General features: G+C 47.7%; 1 protein-coding gene across 1 annotated transcript; it reads right to left on the minus strand.

The window, feature by feature from the left end:
- Window positions 1-1,775: 1,775 nt before the first annotated feature.
- On the minus strand, window positions 1,776-18,237 carry LRRC58 (leucine rich repeat containing 58). Its single transcript, XM_083811897.1, has 4 exons — window positions 17,688-18,237; window positions 9,242-9,370; window positions 7,626-7,903; window positions 1,776-6,110 (listed from the first exon to the last, which is right to left on the minus strand). Exons 1-4 carry the CDS (start codon window positions 18,173-18,175, stop codon window positions 5,902-5,904), a joined length of 1,104 nt encoding a protein of 367 aa, XP_083668023.1. The 5' UTR covers window positions 18,176-18,237; the 3' UTR covers window positions 1,776-5,901.
- Window positions 18,238-18,822: the final 585 nt, after the last annotated feature.

The raw sequence follows: 18,822 nt of genomic DNA on the forward strand, positions 1-18,822 counted from the left end.
TCAGTCTGACAGCAAGCTTTGAGCTGCCACCAGTGCACCCCCAGGCCAGGACCAAGAGAAGGGCAAAGGGACCTGCACACACTGTTCCCTGGGTGACCACTCGTTAAACTGAAACCAGAGGAGGTGCCCTCGCAATTCTGCCACAAAATACGGGTTGGAAGCAGGACTCAGGGGCTCTGCCATGGATTCCCTTCCCTCCTTCCTAAAGCGACCTTGGCTGCTCTTAGACCTCATCAAAACTCTCCACTTCACTGACCAGTGAGACCGCAGCAGCAAGGTGCTGTACACAAGCGTGTACACTCAAATCTCCTCTGAAAGTCACTAGAGAGCAGTGGCTATCGGCAAGGGAAGGGGCACTCAGACAGCACAGCATCTCTGGACTTGTGACTAAAGGCTGAAGATGGCGTTGGCCTTCTCCATGGCAACCTGTGGGGAGTGCTAGGACTAACTAACTTCCAATAAATGCTTTAAGTATTTGGCCACTGCAACCCAGTAGCTCACTGATGAGTAAAAGTTGCATAAATCCAGCTCTAGGTGACCACCAGGAAATGTAGAGCTCTACTTCTTGAAGTGCATGCCCACAGCATCAACATAACATTCCCCTTTAGATCTACATGATCCTGAAATACCAGTCTGACCTTCTGAGCACCCGCTTGAGGTATCTACATACCTCATGTCTTACTTCTCATTGCATTCCTGCTAAAAGCAAAGGAAGTTTGAGAGCCACGATTATTCCTTGAGATTAGAAGAGGGGCAACCAATCTCAAGACGACGCTGGACATTTGGAGAGATTGTTAAAGTAGAAGGAAATAACAGCATCAAAACCCAGAGAGGTTATGGGCTCTCCATCCTTGGAGGTTTCTAAGACAGCTATAGACAAACCCACCATGACCTGAACTAGTGCTGGCAACAGAGACCACCAGAGGCTCGTTTGAACCAATATTTCTGTGATTCTGCTATTATAGAAAAGTTATCAAGGTGCTGAGAAGGTTACCTTCATATTAGTTACAAAAAGATGCAAGAATATGCCCAGCTTGGTTGTTACAGGCAAGGTCACTGGATTCCTCAAGGTTTTAAGCTATTTTATATGGAGCTGCTGCACTATTTGAGAGGTTTTCATTACATATGAAGTTGACCGATGTCTGAGGTAGTTTCTGATGAAGTTACTATTAAATAATTCTTGTTTTTACGGTCTGATTTTCCAATATGCCACGTTTCTGCACTGACCTCTGGTAATTGCACTGCAGCATCTGAGACTTATTGGCAGTAGATCACAAAAAAATCTATTAAGGATGTAGAAGGAAACATGGGATTACACAAGAAATGGGAAGACAGTTAACACGATCAGAAAACTAACATTCAAAAAAATCATTTACAGGTTCCTGCGTTTGCATATTAAGAAGAGGGAAACAGTTTGAGAACTTCAGAACTGATGTTTCAAATTGTTGGGAAACTCTACCACATGCCGCCTTCTCTTGTTCTTACATTTATCTTGCCCATAAATTACTGCTACCTTTAAACTCTGGAGCAAGCTTTGGCAATGCTATAACAGAAGTAAAACAGGGTCCTGCCCGCAGCATTCTCTCTTCTGTAAAAAATGGGCCCCAAAAGCCAAGAGTTTCAGCACCAACTCTTGGTTTTACACAGCACAGGACAAATCTAACCTGTTCTCAGACCGTGTACAGCCCCGTTTTTTAACGTTTACGATTCTGGAAGTGTTCTGCTCGCAGCAATACCAGGAATCGAGATGTTGGCAAATAACGGACACACACAACTGTAGAAATAACATTTTTGGTTTAGTGTTTACAGTTTGTTTTACAGCTCATAATGAAACACTGTTAAAGATATTCTATATTCAGACATTTCTAGCAAAGTACACTTCTAAAAACATAAGGCACTTTAAGACTTCCTAAAACAAATGCTCATGATAAAAATTCAATGAGAGGGCTAGATGAGAACCTTTCTAGCCTTAATATTCATGTCAGTAAAAGATCAATCCTCTAGTAAGGCAGGCAAATGAAATAATCAATAGAGAGGCTTCCAAGATAGAGTTACTGCTGTATTAGTGTGCATTCTGAAGTAGTCTATTTGGAGTATCTTCAGTTGGGGGTGGTGGTGGCGGCGGCAGAAATTCATCTGCCTGGTGTGAATAAGATGCATTAAAAATAGTTCTTTGAACTGGTTAACAAAGACACAGTGCAGGGATTAAGTTTCATTACTTTCATTGGATTAAATTCCTTCCATTCATTATCGCCAACAAGAGTAAGGAACAAAAAGGAGCTGGTTCTCCCCTCCCTCCCCCCTACTCCCATTATAATTCAACACAAGATTTCAAAGACTCAAAATGACCAGGACAGAAGCCCATGAAAAACTGCATCTGGCCACTTCAGAGTATGTTTAAATATTCATTACTGACTTCCTCGAGTCTCACCTCTTATTAAAGAATAACAAACATAAAAGAATTGGCAACTGTATAAATTGCTTCCAGTCAAATTGATATTTTGCTTCTTTTTAGTGTGATCCCACTGTTCACATTAAGTACCTGCATTCAGAAACACACCACCAGCTCCTCTTGGCAAGGAGATGGCGGGACAGGGGAACAATGCCAGCAGGGCCCTAGACCCTGCGGGGAAGAGGGAATGAGCAACTTTGCTTCACACACTTGTGTCTCAGTTTAAGAACATTTTCAAAAGCCAGACATGCTGGGCTGCTGTAGCAACAAGGGGACTGATACCAAAACACTGACTGAAGATTTCAGCTGGAGGCGCATCTGAAGGAACTGAAGTCCACTGTTTAAAAATGACAAAAAGAGCTACGGGCCAGACTGCTGGCAAAACCACTGCCTACTTCTCGGGGTGTCCAAGAAGGGGACGATAGGAACCTACCATCCATCAGCATATTTTCAAGTTTTGTCTTGTCCAGGATGTTATAGTCCAGTACATCTTCCAGTCCTTGGGGGCTAAAATTGCTGAAAATCTCGACTCCTGGGGGGGCTCAGTATGTTAGCCACTATAGTACCAACCTGTATCTCTAGTCCTCTCATATCCACTTTCAAGGGGAAAAGAAACCAACCATTTGTATTTCTTACGGGTCCCTGATTGTTGTAAATCCTGACTTACTTGAATTGCACTTTAAAGCCCAGCAGCACAAAGAAAAATCATTAGCTATATTTACGAATATATATAAATTTTTAAGAGACAAGACATCTTATTAAGTCCAGAATGCATAGATATCCACTGCATAAGCGGTCAAGTTTTGACCTGGCTACAGCAAAGCAGCTACAAAAAACAATTAGCCTATTAGTGTTACTAGAATCGGGGCAGAGATGGGTTGCTTGTTTGTTAGGCAAGAAAATGCAGCTAAGGAAGGAGCTAAATCAGAGACACACACACACACAGGTATTACTGCGTGAATAGGAACTGTGGCAGCAAAGCGGTTGTGAAATCTATCTTTGTAAAATGAAAAATACATCACTTCGAGACAGCTCCTGCTCAACAGAGGCAGGCAGCACGTCATGGCCCTGAGCTCAAAAGATCTTGAGATCTCAAATGGTGTGGTTCACTTTCACTGGCAAGAGAGACAAGCTCCAGATCACGCAGTAGTTGCTCGCTACTGTTAAACTAGCAGTAAATTTAAAGTTGTGGCTCTGCAATCAGTTTACTGTCCTTTAGCATTTGTACAACAAGATTCACTCGGGACAGGAAGAAGCACCTGAAAAAAGAGATGAAGAAAAAAGCATAGGCTACTCACTGCTCCCAATTTAGCTAACAGCATGAAGTCAGCTTCTCTCAAAAACTGTAGGTTCTTCTTTCCAAGCAAACCTCACAGAATTTGCTAAGGTGATATCCTGTTGCTTTGTACTTATACCTTTTTGTGTCTTAAAATACACTGTTAAAAGTGATTTGGAAAGGCACAGAGCATGTGTCATTTAATTTCTTCTGCATTTGTGTGTTGCGGGAATCATTAGAGTAAGTTGCAATAATTAATAACTGAAGAGGTGCTATTTTACAACCAGATAATTTCCTTCAAATTCTAGTTCTCTGCAAAGGAAACCCGGGAAATGAACAGTACTGCCAAGGAAATGCAGGGCAAGAAGTTAAACCTGCACACCGAGTCAGACTGGAATGTACAAAGTTTCACAGACCTTGTTCTTCAGGTCACACTAAAAGAAAAATTCTAGCTTAATAATAATTAATTAAAAAAATCACTAAAGCTAGTTACGAGGATTAGAATTATCAAAGTGCTTTAATAAAGTGTCAAGCATAATTAAACAGGACCATTAACACAGAGCTGCCATAAGATATCTGAAGAGGCACGTGTTTTCCAAATGCAAGAGAGAAGCACAGGTTTTCAGTTTCCCCCTTAGGACCAAAGTGGGTTAAGTGAAGTTGTGCTTGTTCATTTGGTTTCTTAACACAAAATATTTGCTCTGCTCGTGCATTCAAAGGCATAGTTGGATTTGCTGTACTGAAACTGCAACAAAAGGACTGTCTGCTGTGAAATATTAATAAAGGGGCAGCTCTCAATGAGCAAAAAACACAACAGCCCCATAAGTAGATCTAAAAATACCTGTCAATTTCAGTTATATTTTTAACAGATATTTCTTTGTGCTTAAAAATTCTGAACAATTTTCTGCAGCTTTCCTATAAACATAGTATAAGATAACTGAATGTGCTACTTGAACAATCCAACAGACTGCCAGATCTATTATAGCAAGAGCAAATGCAAACAAATAAATAAGGAAGAGGCTTCAAAACCACCTCCAGCAAGATGCTCAGACAACATGCCTTATATTCTTCCTATTGGCTTTTCATCTCATAAGTAAGAAAAAAAAAAAAAACACCACAAAGCATTCTCCACAGCACGTTTGTCGGTACTTCCAGTTCACTAAACTTCTGTCTGCTTTAAACAGATGAATTTAAGAACAGAAAGTAACCCAGTACCAAGCATAGCAGAGCTAGCTTCAGCAGGGGGACGTAGCTGTTTAAGAACAGGAAATGTCAATCAAGACCTTTCCTGCAATTCAGATACAAAAGCAGATTTGCTCCAGTAAGCTGAGACTCAAGAACACGCTACAGAGCATCACATGTGGTCCCATGCACAGGCACATATGGCCACAGGTCCGAATTAATACCAGGTCTCAATAGAAGAACTCATCTGTCTTCTGAAGGCACCAAAAGGACAGCAACACTCCAAGTGTCATGGGAAGAGGCAGAGGGAGGAAACAAGGAATGCAGCTAGAAGGAAACACTAAGGGCAGCTTGGTGTAACAAGGGAGAAAAAAGGGTGGCTCAGTTCTATGTCTGTAACGTCTACAAAAGCACAGAGACCCTATGCTTCTAGGCAAAGGAAGAGTGACCAGAGTTCAGAAAATCTTCTCCTGAACAACAACAGAAAAGCAAGTCCCATTTTTGGTGGATGGGTGCAAAATCTGTAACTGAAATCAAAGGAGACAACAAAGAATCAAAACGTGATACAGAACATTGGGGTCCGCGCGTACTCACATGGCATGATTAGCCTGTTTCTAATTTACCACAGTGTTAAGAGATCTGGACAGCCTCCTTTGCTCTGCAGGATGACTGAAGTCCAGTGAAGTGTCGTGTACTGAACGCTTCTCAATCTGCCAGTCAGAACAAATCCCCCTCCCCAGCCTGCACGAGGGGGGTTCCCCAGACAGCAGACGTTTCTAACAACCCCAGGCACCCTACAGGCAGCACGCCACCGAGTTAGTTCTAAGTAGCGCTGCACCAAGCAGGCGGAGGCTTGCTAAGGTGTTCTGTCCCCTACAAGGACTTGAGGACAGTTTCTCGTGAGCCCCTTCAGGCCAGAGACTCATGCTTCGCCATTTCATTATTGCTTTTCAAATACGTTTTCCTTCCAGTCTTCCCATTTCGTTCCCTGTTATCCCAGGAGGACTTTCTGCATCCTGCGCGCAGCCACACTGGCTTCATCCTCGGAGTCAGACTCGCTCTGGGAAGTAGAGCTCTGGGAGGCCGAGCTGCAGGGCGAGGAGCACTCTGGGGAGCACAGGTAGTGCATCAGCGGGATGCGGTACTTCCCACAGAAGTCAACAAACTTGATCTGTCTGACGCAGCTGTCAAAGTAGACACCTGTAAGGGCAGAGGGCACAGTTAAAACACATGAGACCGTGAGTGGAGAAATATGTAAGTTCTGCAAGGTGGCTGTGTCTGGTGCAAATGCCTCAAATGAGGATTTGGCACAGCACTGGATGGGGAAGCAGAAGGGATACTGGAGACAGAAGGGACCAGAGCATCTATGGAAATGCAAAATGTGAAATTTCTTTTCTTGGTAAAATAAATAACAGTAATCCTGTAAAAATGTATTTAGTAGGTGCTTAAGAAAGGCAAATTCTACTTGAAAAGACATAGGACAGCTAATTCCAAAGAATGAGATAGTTTCTTCTAACCATTAAGGAGCAATCTCAGGCTGGGAATTTGCAAGCTTCTCCTTAAATGTTGATTTAATTCACTCGCTCTATTTTCAAAATTTGTAAAACCTCCTCTCCCAGCTGGCAACATTGTGTCCACAAATAGACCCTCTCTCTTTCATGGCTCCACTTCTCTTCTGCTTGAGTGAAGTCACCATGCTGAGTTTGGATGCTGTTTTCCATGGCAACGGTGTTGCTGTAACGCACAATTACGTTCTCCTCCTGTCACAGGGAGTGATTTTAGACACTGACATTTTCAGAAGTTTCCAGCAGTGTTTTAAGTCCTGGCTGGTTTGGAGCAATCTTTTCCCCTGCAGTGTCAGAGCAACGCTGCAGTACTGTGCTAGTTCATAAGGATGAGCGAGAAAAGAGCAAAAAACAATCCACTATTATTCCAAGCTGTGCAAAGCTCTAAAAAAAGGGAGCCTTTATTGCTTTTCCAACACAAGTTCCAGCCCTTCCACCTTTGCTTTCGAAGCTTGCTTTGATATCGTCCTATAAGGAGATAAGATAACGGACTGCATTATGGCTGCAAGGTAGATATTAATTAATGATTTTCCTTAATCTCCTCAAGGCCAAACGCACAGATCATTTACTCTGGATAAAGATTAAGCATTAAGCCAAATTAAGCTCAAGGATTCCAGGCTTATCTACAAAGTCCTCTCCATACAGGTACTACACACTAGTTATCCCAAGCAAGAGCTAAATAAGTTGCTCTTGGTAACAGCCAAGCCCTACAGCCTCCCTACTCTTTTTCCATCTGGAAACGAAGCTTGCTGCTCGGCAGTCCAATTACAAATGCTTGCAAAAATTGTCCTGTCCATTACTCAGTCTGCGTTATGTCAGGGCAGGTGGGTAAGACACTTCCGAACGTAAAAGCACCGTGGAGCGCTGGGATGTGCTGTAAAGATTTCTGACAGAAGCACTGCCTGACATTCCCACGTAAAGGTAACAAGTCAGCACGACAACTTTACATGCTGCTCCTAAGTTAAAAGGAGCGAGTATAACAGCTTCCTTAACGACAAATTTCGGGAGAGCTGGAGACAACGAAATACAGCCAGAATTTGGGTGCCACAACACATCCGACCTGGCTGAACTGCTAAAGACACGGCAAGTCATAGGGAAAGAAAACCCACCACGCAAAAAGCAGAAAGAAGAGCAGCGAAGGTGAACCTACCACCACATTTAGGGTTGGGACAGTTGCTGGCCAAGCTCAGATACCGGACAAGATTCTCCGGGAGATCGCTGGGAGCGTAGGGAACATTGCGGGTTTTAATCGTGCGTCCAGCCAGTTCCTGAAGGCTCGGGGGATTGTAGGTCAGGTCACGCACAAACCGAACGACCAGCGGGTTCCCACGCAAGCTCAGCTCTTCCAGGTGGACCAGGTTAAGGATCTCTCGAGGGAGGTAAGTCAGGAGGTTATTGTGCAGGCTAAGAGAACGCAGGGAATGCAGCCTGAGGATGGAGATGGAAACCCAGTCAGGATGTGCAAGCAAAATCATTCCACAATTGCATTACACACAGACCTGGTTACTCCCCCCACCTCCTGCCAAACTCTTTCTTTTGTTTTTTCTTCTTTCTAAAGCATAAATCCACACTAAAAGAGACTGTTACTCCAGCACACACAACGCCATACAGAACTTGGCTTGGTTCCTGAATGCCTGTTAAAGAGACACTCTTAAATGTGCTGCTGTGCCTCTCAGTACACACCCCACAATCCCCCCCCACACCCTCAAAACAGTAAAACAGACCAAAAGTATTCAAACTGAGTGCTTTCAGTGGCAGATAATGCTTCCTTCTACCCAGTGTAAGCATCAAAAACAGTTTAAAGCAATACTTTGAATAAGTCACCTGCTCTCACTCATGCATTAAAGACAAATGCTGCTAGGCAGCCAGCTCTGCAAAGCCCCGCGCTTTCATTGCCTGTGGCTGCATCCCCTTGTGCTGCGATACTACCAGATCCCAAAAGCTTGGCAAGGTCAGGCCAGGCTAGCACCTGCACGGGTGACAAGCAGTAACTTGGCTTTCAGAGGCGGCGTTCTCTCTGAGAGCGCACAGCAATGTTCCAGCACAGGGCCCAAGGATGCTCTGAAGCCAGTACAAGACACCTGGAGTCATTAAACGTTGCACCTCAAGAACAATCCCGCTACACCATCAAATTCCAACTCAGAACACTCCCTGCTGCCATCCAACTGCTTTTGGGGTTACAGCTACACACTGGATTCTTCACTCCCATCTTAGGATACCCATACAGAGTTTGCAGTGTCCTCTCTTCCCCATTATGCAAGAGATAAAGCAGTAGCTCATCCTCTAGAGTTGTGCCATAGGATTTAATGAATGCTAAAACTTTCTGAGATCCTAGAATAAGAAATGCCAAGGGAACACAGATGATGGTACAGCATAAAAGCACAAACACGCATACGAGAAGGCTTTGGGTAAAATGAAACAAACCAAGCGTTCATCATGAAGAACACGGCAGCACGGCAGCTATTTTTTCGTGAGTTGCCCAGGTACTTCTCAGGGCTTCCTGTACAAATCTATGAACTCACTTTACAGCGTGCACTTGGTGACATTTTTTTCCATAATACTTTGATTGAGATTTCCATATTGCACATTTGTGGCCATGCAAGGATGGTGCTAAGGATCACCACTAAGGATCTTCCTGTTGAAGCCCAGCTAGATTAAAACACTGAAAGAGTAATAGGTCCTCCCACTTGCTTTTATCCACACAAAGCAGAAGAAGGAGTTCAAAGAGTTAATTACAGCTGGTGGCTGATGACAGTAAATACTCACTGTGCCAGCTGAGGTGGAATGCTCTGGATCTTGTTGTCACACAGAACTAGATAGCTTAGAGAAGGCAGGTTTGCTAATTCAGGTGGAATTGAAGTAATGAAATTCCCTCCAAGGTACAGAAATTCCAAACTGAAAAATAGAAGAGAAGACACTGCGTTATCTCATTAAGGTCATTGCCAGCTTCATTTAACAGTAGATCTTCTCATCTCCTGCACTTCTTAAAGCAAACTCACAGCTGACTATGGATGAGATAATTTGCTGTGGGAAAAGAAAAAGCTGTTACACATTGTAACTACAATAAAGCTGCTGTTTCGTAACATATAACATTGAGATTTGCCTCCGGTCTCCTGCAGCCACCACTACATCTGTAGAAAGGCACTGGACACCTGAGTATTACTATTCCAACCCCACAGACAAATCTCCTATTTGTGCTTCCAAGGAAGAGCAGTCTGCACACGCACGGTCTGCAGCAGTAATGCAGCTCCTGCTGCAGCCCGTGGGAGCTCTCAGTTTCAACGTGAGCAAAACAAGGCAGCAGTGGCTCTTCCTGAAAATCCCACTGGCATTGCCCCTACACAAGGGCTACTCACTTTTTATGGTGCCATTTGACTCCTCACTAACTGTAATCTTTAGACCCAAGTCAGAGGCATCCCGTCCTGCTTTGATACAACTCGCTGACCCTACAGCTGCGACAGCACAGGACGCACTAAGCCACGCACACACACGTGCAATTTTTCGGGCACACTGGTGGTTTACCGATATCCAAGAGTCCAAAGCTACCAAAGACATTAACTGGGCTTAACTGCAGCTTGGATCTAAGAATTAAAAAAACAAACAACGAAACACCTCATGGACATCCTACCAAAACTCAATGGATGAGAGACACACCAGGAGAGGCACTAGAGCCCTTCTATCCAGCATTCATTGTGCACCTCTGCCCTTCTTCGAAAAAAAGAAAAAGTTGGCAAGCAATTGGCCATTGACACTTCTTCTAAATTGCTGCTTCAAGTCCCCATGTAGCAGAGTCACATTGCTTTCCTCCCCTGTTCTCAGGTGTTGTCTGGAAGAGGAGCAAAGGAAGATTCAGTTTAGGCACCCAGTCTGGCCGGGAAGGAACCCCGCTGCTGCCAGTCGCGGTCCAGACGAATTTTTTCCCCATACCTTTAAAATGTGGATCCCACACTTCTGCCTGCGGAAGGCTGCAGTGCTCAGGCTGCCTCAAGCTCTCTGGTACGTACTTGGGTAGGACAAAGTGGGTACAAAATTAAGCTTGAAACCTAAGGCTCTGAAATGGCCTAACTTGACCATAAGAAACTTGCTTCGACTGAGATGGGACAGCGCATTTGGAAGTTATTCTAACCATGCAAGAAAGTACATGGGGAAACAGAAAACAAACAAACAAACAAAAAAAACACCACTCTAGCCTTTTTTCTACATAAAAAACCTGTAGGTGAGGAGTGGGGGTTGGAGTAAGGCTGCTGTGCTGGGAGCACGTCAAGAGGAGATTATTTTTAATTAAATTTTGATCCCATAACAAAGCCCAGAATTTTAACCAAAATTCCTCCTTCAACCTCCATTGTTTTCCAAAGTTGGATTTAGGCTGCTTGGCTCTCATTAGGAATTTACTGCTGACAATACAATTCCTTTGCATATTTTAACTCTGTGCCGTTGCTGGCGCTCGTACTGAAAAGTGTTGGGCAAGGGAATTTCAATAATGTGGATTTCAATGTTTAAATAAGCTTTAGATGTGTACAAGTCTCCATTTCCTAGGAAAAGTGAATAATTAACTCTTTGTCCTCTGTGTTTGAAGACAATACAATTAAAAACACATACTAGCAGGGAAGGGAACAAGGGCAGCAAAATACGCGGTAAATGTTTTCAAAATCCCCTTCAAGCCACAAAATACATAAATTTCCAGATCAGCTTACAGCACAAACTCAGTGTGCAAAACCACTGCCAACAGCTTACAGCTTTCAAATCCACTCTGCTTAAAGCCTGTGTAATGAGAGCACTCATTACTAGCCAAGATGTAAAGCCCCAACATCAGGCTACGAACTGTCCCGAACTGAAAATCCACTAAATAATGTAATTCCTTTATGGCAACAAAGGGTTCTCAAAAACTGTTTTCTTTTTACCTGTCTTCTGTATCACCGTTTAGAGGTCTGTAGATCGGTAACTCCCTGGGCCCAGCCTGGTATGTAGGATTTAGAACTTTCGACAGCAATTTGAGATATGAATTAGGTGGCTGATGTATATTAAAAAAAATAAAGGCAGAGGGAGGGAGTTTTGAGACTAGAAACAAACTTATTTTAAACGCTGCAAAGATATCCTCACAGCTTCCACTGAAACACAGCTGAGTAGGAAGAAGAAACCCATGATCCCTCTGTCCCCGTGCCCTGAAATACATTTGCTAGAAAGGATCCAGCCTCGCCTTGGCTCAGCAAAGTGGAGGAATTCCTAGCAGCCATTTCTGAACCAAACTGAAGCGCCAAGACTTGTTTGAGCACAGCTAACCGGGACGAGGACTTCAAGGAGACACAGCCATGTTGTAATCGGTGCTGACCGCACGGCGGGGGTCACAGGACAGGAGCCGTCCCTTTCCAAACAATACCAGGTCGAGGAGCTCGCCTGGCCTGGAGCACCCAGGCAGCAAAACCCCCACGGAGCCACAAGCGGCTCTGCTCTCCTCACAAAAGAGACGAGGCAGTGCCCGGCGTTTGCCGTAGCTTTTCATGGCAGGACCGTAACAGGGAGAGAGCGCCGAGCTCAGTGGCCGCTTTAAGTAACCCTTCACATCCAGCTCGGGCCCCCTTTTCCTGACAATCATTAATCCTCGTGGTCATTGAACCAGCCAGCTAAGGTCTCGTGCACTGCTGTGTACACAGAGGGAGGAGAGCTGGAATTTTTCTGTACTTTCAAAAGTCAGTCCGGGAGCTTAGAAGAGCCAGAGAGCAACCAGCCCCAGAGGAATATAAGTTAATTCCCATTTCTGAAGCTAGGATGAAGGCAGTACTTCCAGCCTACCCTACAGGATCTGGCTGAACAAGTTGCAAGAGGGGCACAAACGCCCACGATCATTGTGCTATGGCTGCAGCACAAGATCCTTCTCTATGAGACTTCAGAGAATCAACATGGGATGGGTGCATGATGCCAGGGAACAGCAGATGCCAGGGTTGTCCCACCTCCATTCCCTTCTCCTCTCATTACAAGGACCGCAGTCTCTTCCCTCTACATGGCTGGTACTTGGTTTGAAGTCTGTGAGGTTTTCTAATCTTCACTCCTCCTGTATCTTTGGAGAAAGCTGGCCACTGAGCTCGAAAAGTGATTTCTAGAGCAGGAATGTATGAAGATAAACAATGCTCATGTGTGTGGGCACACGTGTCAGATCTCATTTCCTTGGGAAGAGATAGGCTAAGGACCAGCAGCCTCGGAGGGGAGCAGCACCTAATCCTGCGTAACGGGCACACAAAATGACTGCAGACTTCTACACACACCTGGCGTACAGCCATCTCGGGGAAAACCAAAAAAAACAGCCGACAGAGCAACTAATGGAGGCAGACACTTTCTTTCTCAGCTTTAAGCAACGATCACAAATGCACTAACAGAAAGCTACAGCCCCTTTCAGCCTCACTCAGGCGTCCCAACGCGCGCAGTGCTAGTTACAAGCTGCTGCCGAGCAGCAGTTGGCACTCCGAGCCCATCACGTGCCGCTCCTCCCTAGCAGGGGATTTTGCTCCGCCAGACTATGAGGTGGCAGCGTAAATCCTTTTACATAAGGGAGGGGAGCAGGGAAATGCTCCCACAGCTAGGAAACGATGCAGGTGGTGGCAGCAAAGTGTACTTACGACGTGCCAAGAGACTGTACGTTCTTGCTGGAATATGTCCGTGGTGTTTCCAGGTCATCCTGTACCACAACCAAACCAAAAAGCCCCCAAACACTCAGTAAATAAGAGCCTGCTCCGAGCACAAGAGCTATTTTTAACGCCTATCAATTACCATAACTCTTCCATAGTCATGCTTCAGGAGGAGAATATCTTCTGGCATAGAAGATACTCAAAATTTCAACCCATCCGGTTTCCCGATAGATGCTCCTTTGGATAAAATTTAACAGCTGACATCAAACAGATGCATCTTAATAGGTAATCTAAGAAAGAAACAATGACCCTGAAATAGCTCCGGGTCTTTTTAGGATAAACTTTTTCAGCGAGAAATTTCCACGGCAGTTTTGAGGCTCATGCAAGGGAGGACTTTAAAAGCAGCCCACACTGCGCTCCTGTTAACCCTGTTCTACGATTTGCTAATTCCTGAGAGAACGGCACGGCCTTTGCTGACATGCAAATTTAAGATCAAACAGCTGTCTGAAAACTATTTGCAAAACGTTTGAAGAGGGGAAGAAAAAGGGAGGCAGCGAGCAGATTTCCTAATGCTGTATCTTTATCAAAGCTTCATTTGCTGTTTTTCCCACACTGTAACAGCCGCTCTTAAGTGCATGCTTGTCTAACATGCTGAATAAAAGCAAATGCTCTGGTTTTCATTGCATCTAAGACTTTACACAAAACTCGGACAAATCCAGTTATGAGCTTGAGGCCTTTGATCCCAGACCTTAAATAACAGGGCCTTACTAGAGGTATCCAAGCAAGAAGGAAAGGAACACGTGGCAGACGCCTGGGAAGTGCCTGCTCCTTTTCTATGCTCCTTCTGCTTGCTTCTGGTGCTCTACTGTACATGAGCAGTAACTGGAAGAGTAGGACTGAACTCCAAATTCACACCAGAAGATTCAAGGCATTCAAGATTCAAGGCATTTCACTGAGCTGTAAAGAATTCTTCCCTTTGCGTGGCAAGACGTCTCCCAAAGCACGCAGCGATGAGGGCAATCTGTGCACCAATAAACCCAAAGCCACAGTTCAGACAGCAAAGATCGGAGCTGTGCTTTGCCAGCCTGCCTTGCCACACATTGTCCAAGCCCTTCAGAAACAGATGACTGCACTTCTAGCTCCGTAATACACGAGGCTCCTTCACACATCCCCAGCTGGGCCAGCAGAGGAAGACGACACACAACCAGAGCAGCAGCACAACACCTCACGCTGAGAACACAGCAAGGTCTGCACTGGAGGGAGAACTGCAGAAAAGATGATACTTACGACCACCCACGATAAGCTCGCCTTATATTTGGCAACAGACACACAGCAATGTAAAGGGAGCTGCTCTCACCCATCTGGTGAGTTTTCTACCTTAAATTCACAGCAACAGCCAATGCTGCAACCCAGGCCCTGCACTATAGTGACACTGCTCGCTGACAGTAACTGTGGTGGGTGGCAGGCACACGGGAGCTGGCACAGCCATAAGACAAATAAAAAAAGCCCTCAGCAGGACCCACATTTACCTTATTTCTCAGAAACTAATAAAGCTGTTTCAAATCACCATAAACTAGTTTATGGTGAAACTGGGAGGAAAGAGCAGCACTGCATTTTCCACAACGCCTCTCTGATAGAGGACAGGAAGGAAAGGCTATCCTTCTTTGGAGCCAGCACCAACCTACCGTCACCACTAGAGCAACCATAGTCATCCACTTACAGAGCCTCAGTAATTAGGACATCTATAGGCGGTCCTTCCAAATCTGCCTAGGAGGTAACTGGCAACCAGGGGAAAGGCCCTCCTCACTTTCAGTGCACAAAGGTTTGTGGGGACAAGGACTGGGCAGATGGCTGGAGCTGGAAGGAGTAAGGCCAGACAGCAGGACTGGCTGGGGTTCTTATTAACGTGCCAAGTCACTAGGATCATGCTAAGGAAAAGACCTGACCCCAGCTTTCTGCAAAGCTCTGCATTTATTACCTTCATGTGCATAAGAACACTTGACACATCTCTCATTCCAGTGCCTGTGTGTTTGTAGTTGCCAGCAGGTTCCTTCTCTTCTTCTTCAGTTGATCAGACCCACCAGCTTTCTGTTCTTTCAGCTTCACCAAGCAGACTCCTTCCTTACCTGATGCATTCCTTGCCTTTAAAACTGATGCGTTATCCTTTCAAAAACTAAAACAGAAAACTGTATGGGGGGCAGAGGAAAGACAGGAGGATTAACTATTAAGAACTTTCTAAAAAGATCTCGTCCGAGCTCAGACATTCTCTTGAAACAGGAAATATTTCTAGATCTCTGCTACTCTGCTCAGATCCACAGCCAGCAGCTGGAGCAAATGCAAAGGGTCACAAGAAGAGAACTGTTAGCCTCGGGAACTGCAGTACCAGCAGGAGGAACGTGTCCGGTCAAAGCGCTGCCTGCATTCCTCTGTGGTCTCGGAGACCAGGAGAAATGAGAAAAATTTATTTTATGGGAAGTGGTATATGGAAAAAAGCTCAAAGTCCTGGCTTGCCAGCAGCGGCGAGATGGACACCTTGCAGCTCAAGCTGTGAGGTTAACAGAAGACAACAACTACACCAGGTCCCAGCTCGCTCCTGCTTGAGCTCAGAATCCAACAGATGCCTCTGTGCTGCCCTGCCACAACAGCTGGCCCTGCTCTGCTCCTGCTCAGGCTCATTTTACCCACTTCAACACTAGGCACGCTCACTTTGCCGACACCTCTCTTGTTGGCAGGTGGGAATACAGTCTGGCAGCAGCTCCCCTCCACATTTCTCTCTATATTTCCTATCCTTTTGGCAAGGGTGTCAGGTCGCTGGCTATCTGGCTCCAACGAGCAGATTCAAGATTTCCTGTGGAAGAATATTAAATTATGAAGTGTTTTCTCCCAGCTCTGGCAATGCAGTGTGCTCCTCCCCTTTGTTATTTAAGCAGTCCCTGATACAGAAGGGTCACTGATGGCACAGTGGTGAAGAAACTGACAATCCTGGAGGAGCGTGAATCCACTATCTTGAGCTAAAGTTCAATTTTATTGTGGTGACACACTAGCAGAAGTTCAATGAGTTAACAGTGATTAAACAGGAGGCAGACACAAGCTGGGTCTAGTTTAGTTTTTCTACCTGACACATCATTTTGTAACGATAAACCCACAGTTCAATAGCTTTGTCTGCATCTGCCCTCTCAGAATTGTCATTCTGGGGCTCAAGCATGACCAGTCGAAAACAAGCCACAGGACAGCACAGACAGGATCCGTGCTTCAGGGCAGGCCGGAGGAGCCAAGAGAGTACTTTGACAGTGGTGTGGCATGGAGCACCGAGCACAGCCCACTAGGGCACCCCATGCCAACTGGCACAGCCTGGTGCCTTCCTGGGGTCAGCAGTGTGAAAAAAACTGGGCTTGAAGTTTGTTTTCTTGGAAGAAAAATAAAATTAAAAGGAAAAAAAGAGAGATTGAGAGAACTAAAGCCATAGGTGAGAACATGCAGAAGCAAAAGGGATCCTCTGTCTCATAGGCAGGCACAATTGGATCCCAACTACAACCTGGGCAGCTACCATGTGTGTTGCAGAGGCAACATGGATCATCTCCCATGCACAACTGACATTGGCCTCCTCTCCTATGAAGCTGGTGCCACTATCCTCCTTTTCTTTGTTGTCCTTGAAGCGACTGCTCCTGAAGAGAGAAAAAACTGAGACTCCCCCTCCACGTGGCAGCTCCAGGCCAAGATGCAGCTCTGCTGCGAGGGGCACAGGCCTTCCCTAGCACTCCCAATGCCTCAAAGCACCTCCTGATCTCACCCTAGCCCAGGACTGCTCCAGATCCTCAACAAGAGCATGCTGCGCAGCTGGGCAAAAGCTGCCACACACCTCCCCCTAGAACTGTGGGAGACAGCACCCCGTGGGCTTGCACTTCCACTGGGTGTAGCTCTGCCGAGCCATCGGGGTGAATCCAGCTTTTCGGGGTCAAGGTTGCTGGAATTTGTGTAAGAGAGGCTGCCTCCAATGAGTTGCTTGGCAAAGGGCTGGAGTGAAGAAAGTCCAGACCCGAAGAGCCTTGCAGGGGCTCACCTAGTTGAGAAGGTTTGCTGCTTGAAGACCAGCAGGACACGCTGAGGTGTCCTTGTGCGAGGAGCGGGTCAGAGCACAGCCCCCGGGTAGCCCAGCAGACCTCAGAGGTACCAACCCCAGGTCAACGTGGTCAGCCAATACCCAATCCTACGTAAGGTCCGTTCCCACCCCAAAAACTTTAACCACGGTGATTCAGCCCTGGGCCTGTACGTCACCACCCTGGGCTGCTCTGATCCAGACCACGAGCCCGGGGCACCCAGGCACAGCCTCGTGCTCCGCACCTCAGCCCTACCGGGCCCACGCGAGACGGCTGGGCCGGGGGACACACCACCACAGCCCAACCACCCTGGCGGGCCAGGGGCTGCGTCAGCGGGCTGGCGTGGGCCACCACGACCACCAAACACCTCTCCTCGGCTGGGAGCCTGCTCTGGGGCCAGACGGGGAGGTCCCGACCTGGGACCCCCACGCCCAGCCTGGGACCCCCTGCCCGTGTCCTGGGACCCCCGTACTCGCCTCCTGGGACCCCCCTCACCTGCGGAGCTCCTGTATGTCGGGCGGGATGCCGTGCAGGCGGTTGCCGCCCAGGCTGAGGCTCTGCAGCCCGCGCAGCCCCAGCAGGGCGGGCGGCAGCTCGGCGAAGCGGTTGCCGCTGAGGTTGAGGACGCGCAGGGAGCGCCCCAGCGGCGCCTGCCCCAGCCCCTTGGGCAGCGAGCCGGGCCCGCCCAGCCGGTTGTTCTTGGCCAGCAGCGTGTGGAGCCGCGGCAGCGCCAGCAGCCCCGCGCCCAGCTCCGCCAGCCCCGTGCCGCTCACGTCCAGCAGCTCCAGCGCCGGGAACCACTGCGACAGCCCGGCGGGCAGCGGGCCCGACAGCCGCCGCGGCGACAGCACCAGCCGCCGAGCCTCGGCGCTGCGCCGCGATCGCAGCTCGGCAGACAGCTCCAGCTCCTCCTCAGCTGTCGCCTCCTCCTCCTCCTCCTCGCCGCCCGCCGCCGGCTCCTCCGGCTCGGCCGCCGCCGCCATCCCGCTCGGCCCCGCCGCCCCGCCCCGCCCCGGAACCCGCAGGGCGCCGCCGGCCCCCTCCGGCCATGGCCGGTCCCGGGAGCGCCGCCCGCGGAGGGAGGGGAGAGCGGCGCCATGCAGGTTGCGGGGTTCCCGCGGGGAAGCCGAGGAGGCTGCGGGTCCCTCCGCCGCCCCGGAACGAGCATGGAGAGAGGGGCGGCGTGGTGAGGGGGCGACGAAATGGCGGCGACCCCCGGGTTTGGCTGTCTCAGCAGGCTTCGCCGCAGCTCTGCTGGCCGGTCGGGTACCGCTAGGCCCTGCCGTCAGCCCGCTGCTCGCCACCGGGGCACCGCTACCTCCCGCCCCGGGCTGGGCAGCCAAAAAGCCGCCGGCACCTGCCCGCTGCACAGGCTCCTCCACCACACTCGGTGGAGGAATGTGGTGTAAAAACATGACTACTCCTAACCATAAAATTAAGCGTATCTTTCCACGCCCAGTGCCCCCCGCCGCAGCTCGGTGCTGGGGATGGGTCCCAGAGGCTCCACCAGAGAGCCCCCAGCTTCCCACAAGAGCTCTTTGGCCATTTGGAGCAGATGTAATTTCTCAAAAATAAAGGCTCAGAAGTATCTCGGTGGACATCGTGTGGCTGAGGTTGGCAGGGACCTCTG

This window comes from Anser anser (assembly GCF_964211835.1).
Source record: "Anser anser genome assembly, chromosome: 1".
NCBI lineage: Eukaryota > Metazoa > Chordata > Aves > Anseriformes > Anatidae > Anser > Anser anser.

Bases quoted from the DNA above. Each gene is read 5' to 3' on its own strand.
- LRRC58 (XM_083811897.1), bottom strand. From the start codon at position 18,175: ATGGCGGCGGCGGCCGAGCCGGAGGAGCCGGCGGCGGGCGGCGAGGAG. The intron at 9,371-17,687 runs GTGAGGGGGGTC...TCTATTTTTCAG, and splicing joins GACATACAGGAGCTCCGCAG to TTTGGAATTTCTGTACCTTG. The intron at 6,111-7,625 runs GTAGGTTCACCT...CTGCCCTTACAG, and splicing joins TCCCAACCCTAAATGTGGTG to GTGTCTACTTTGACAGCTGC.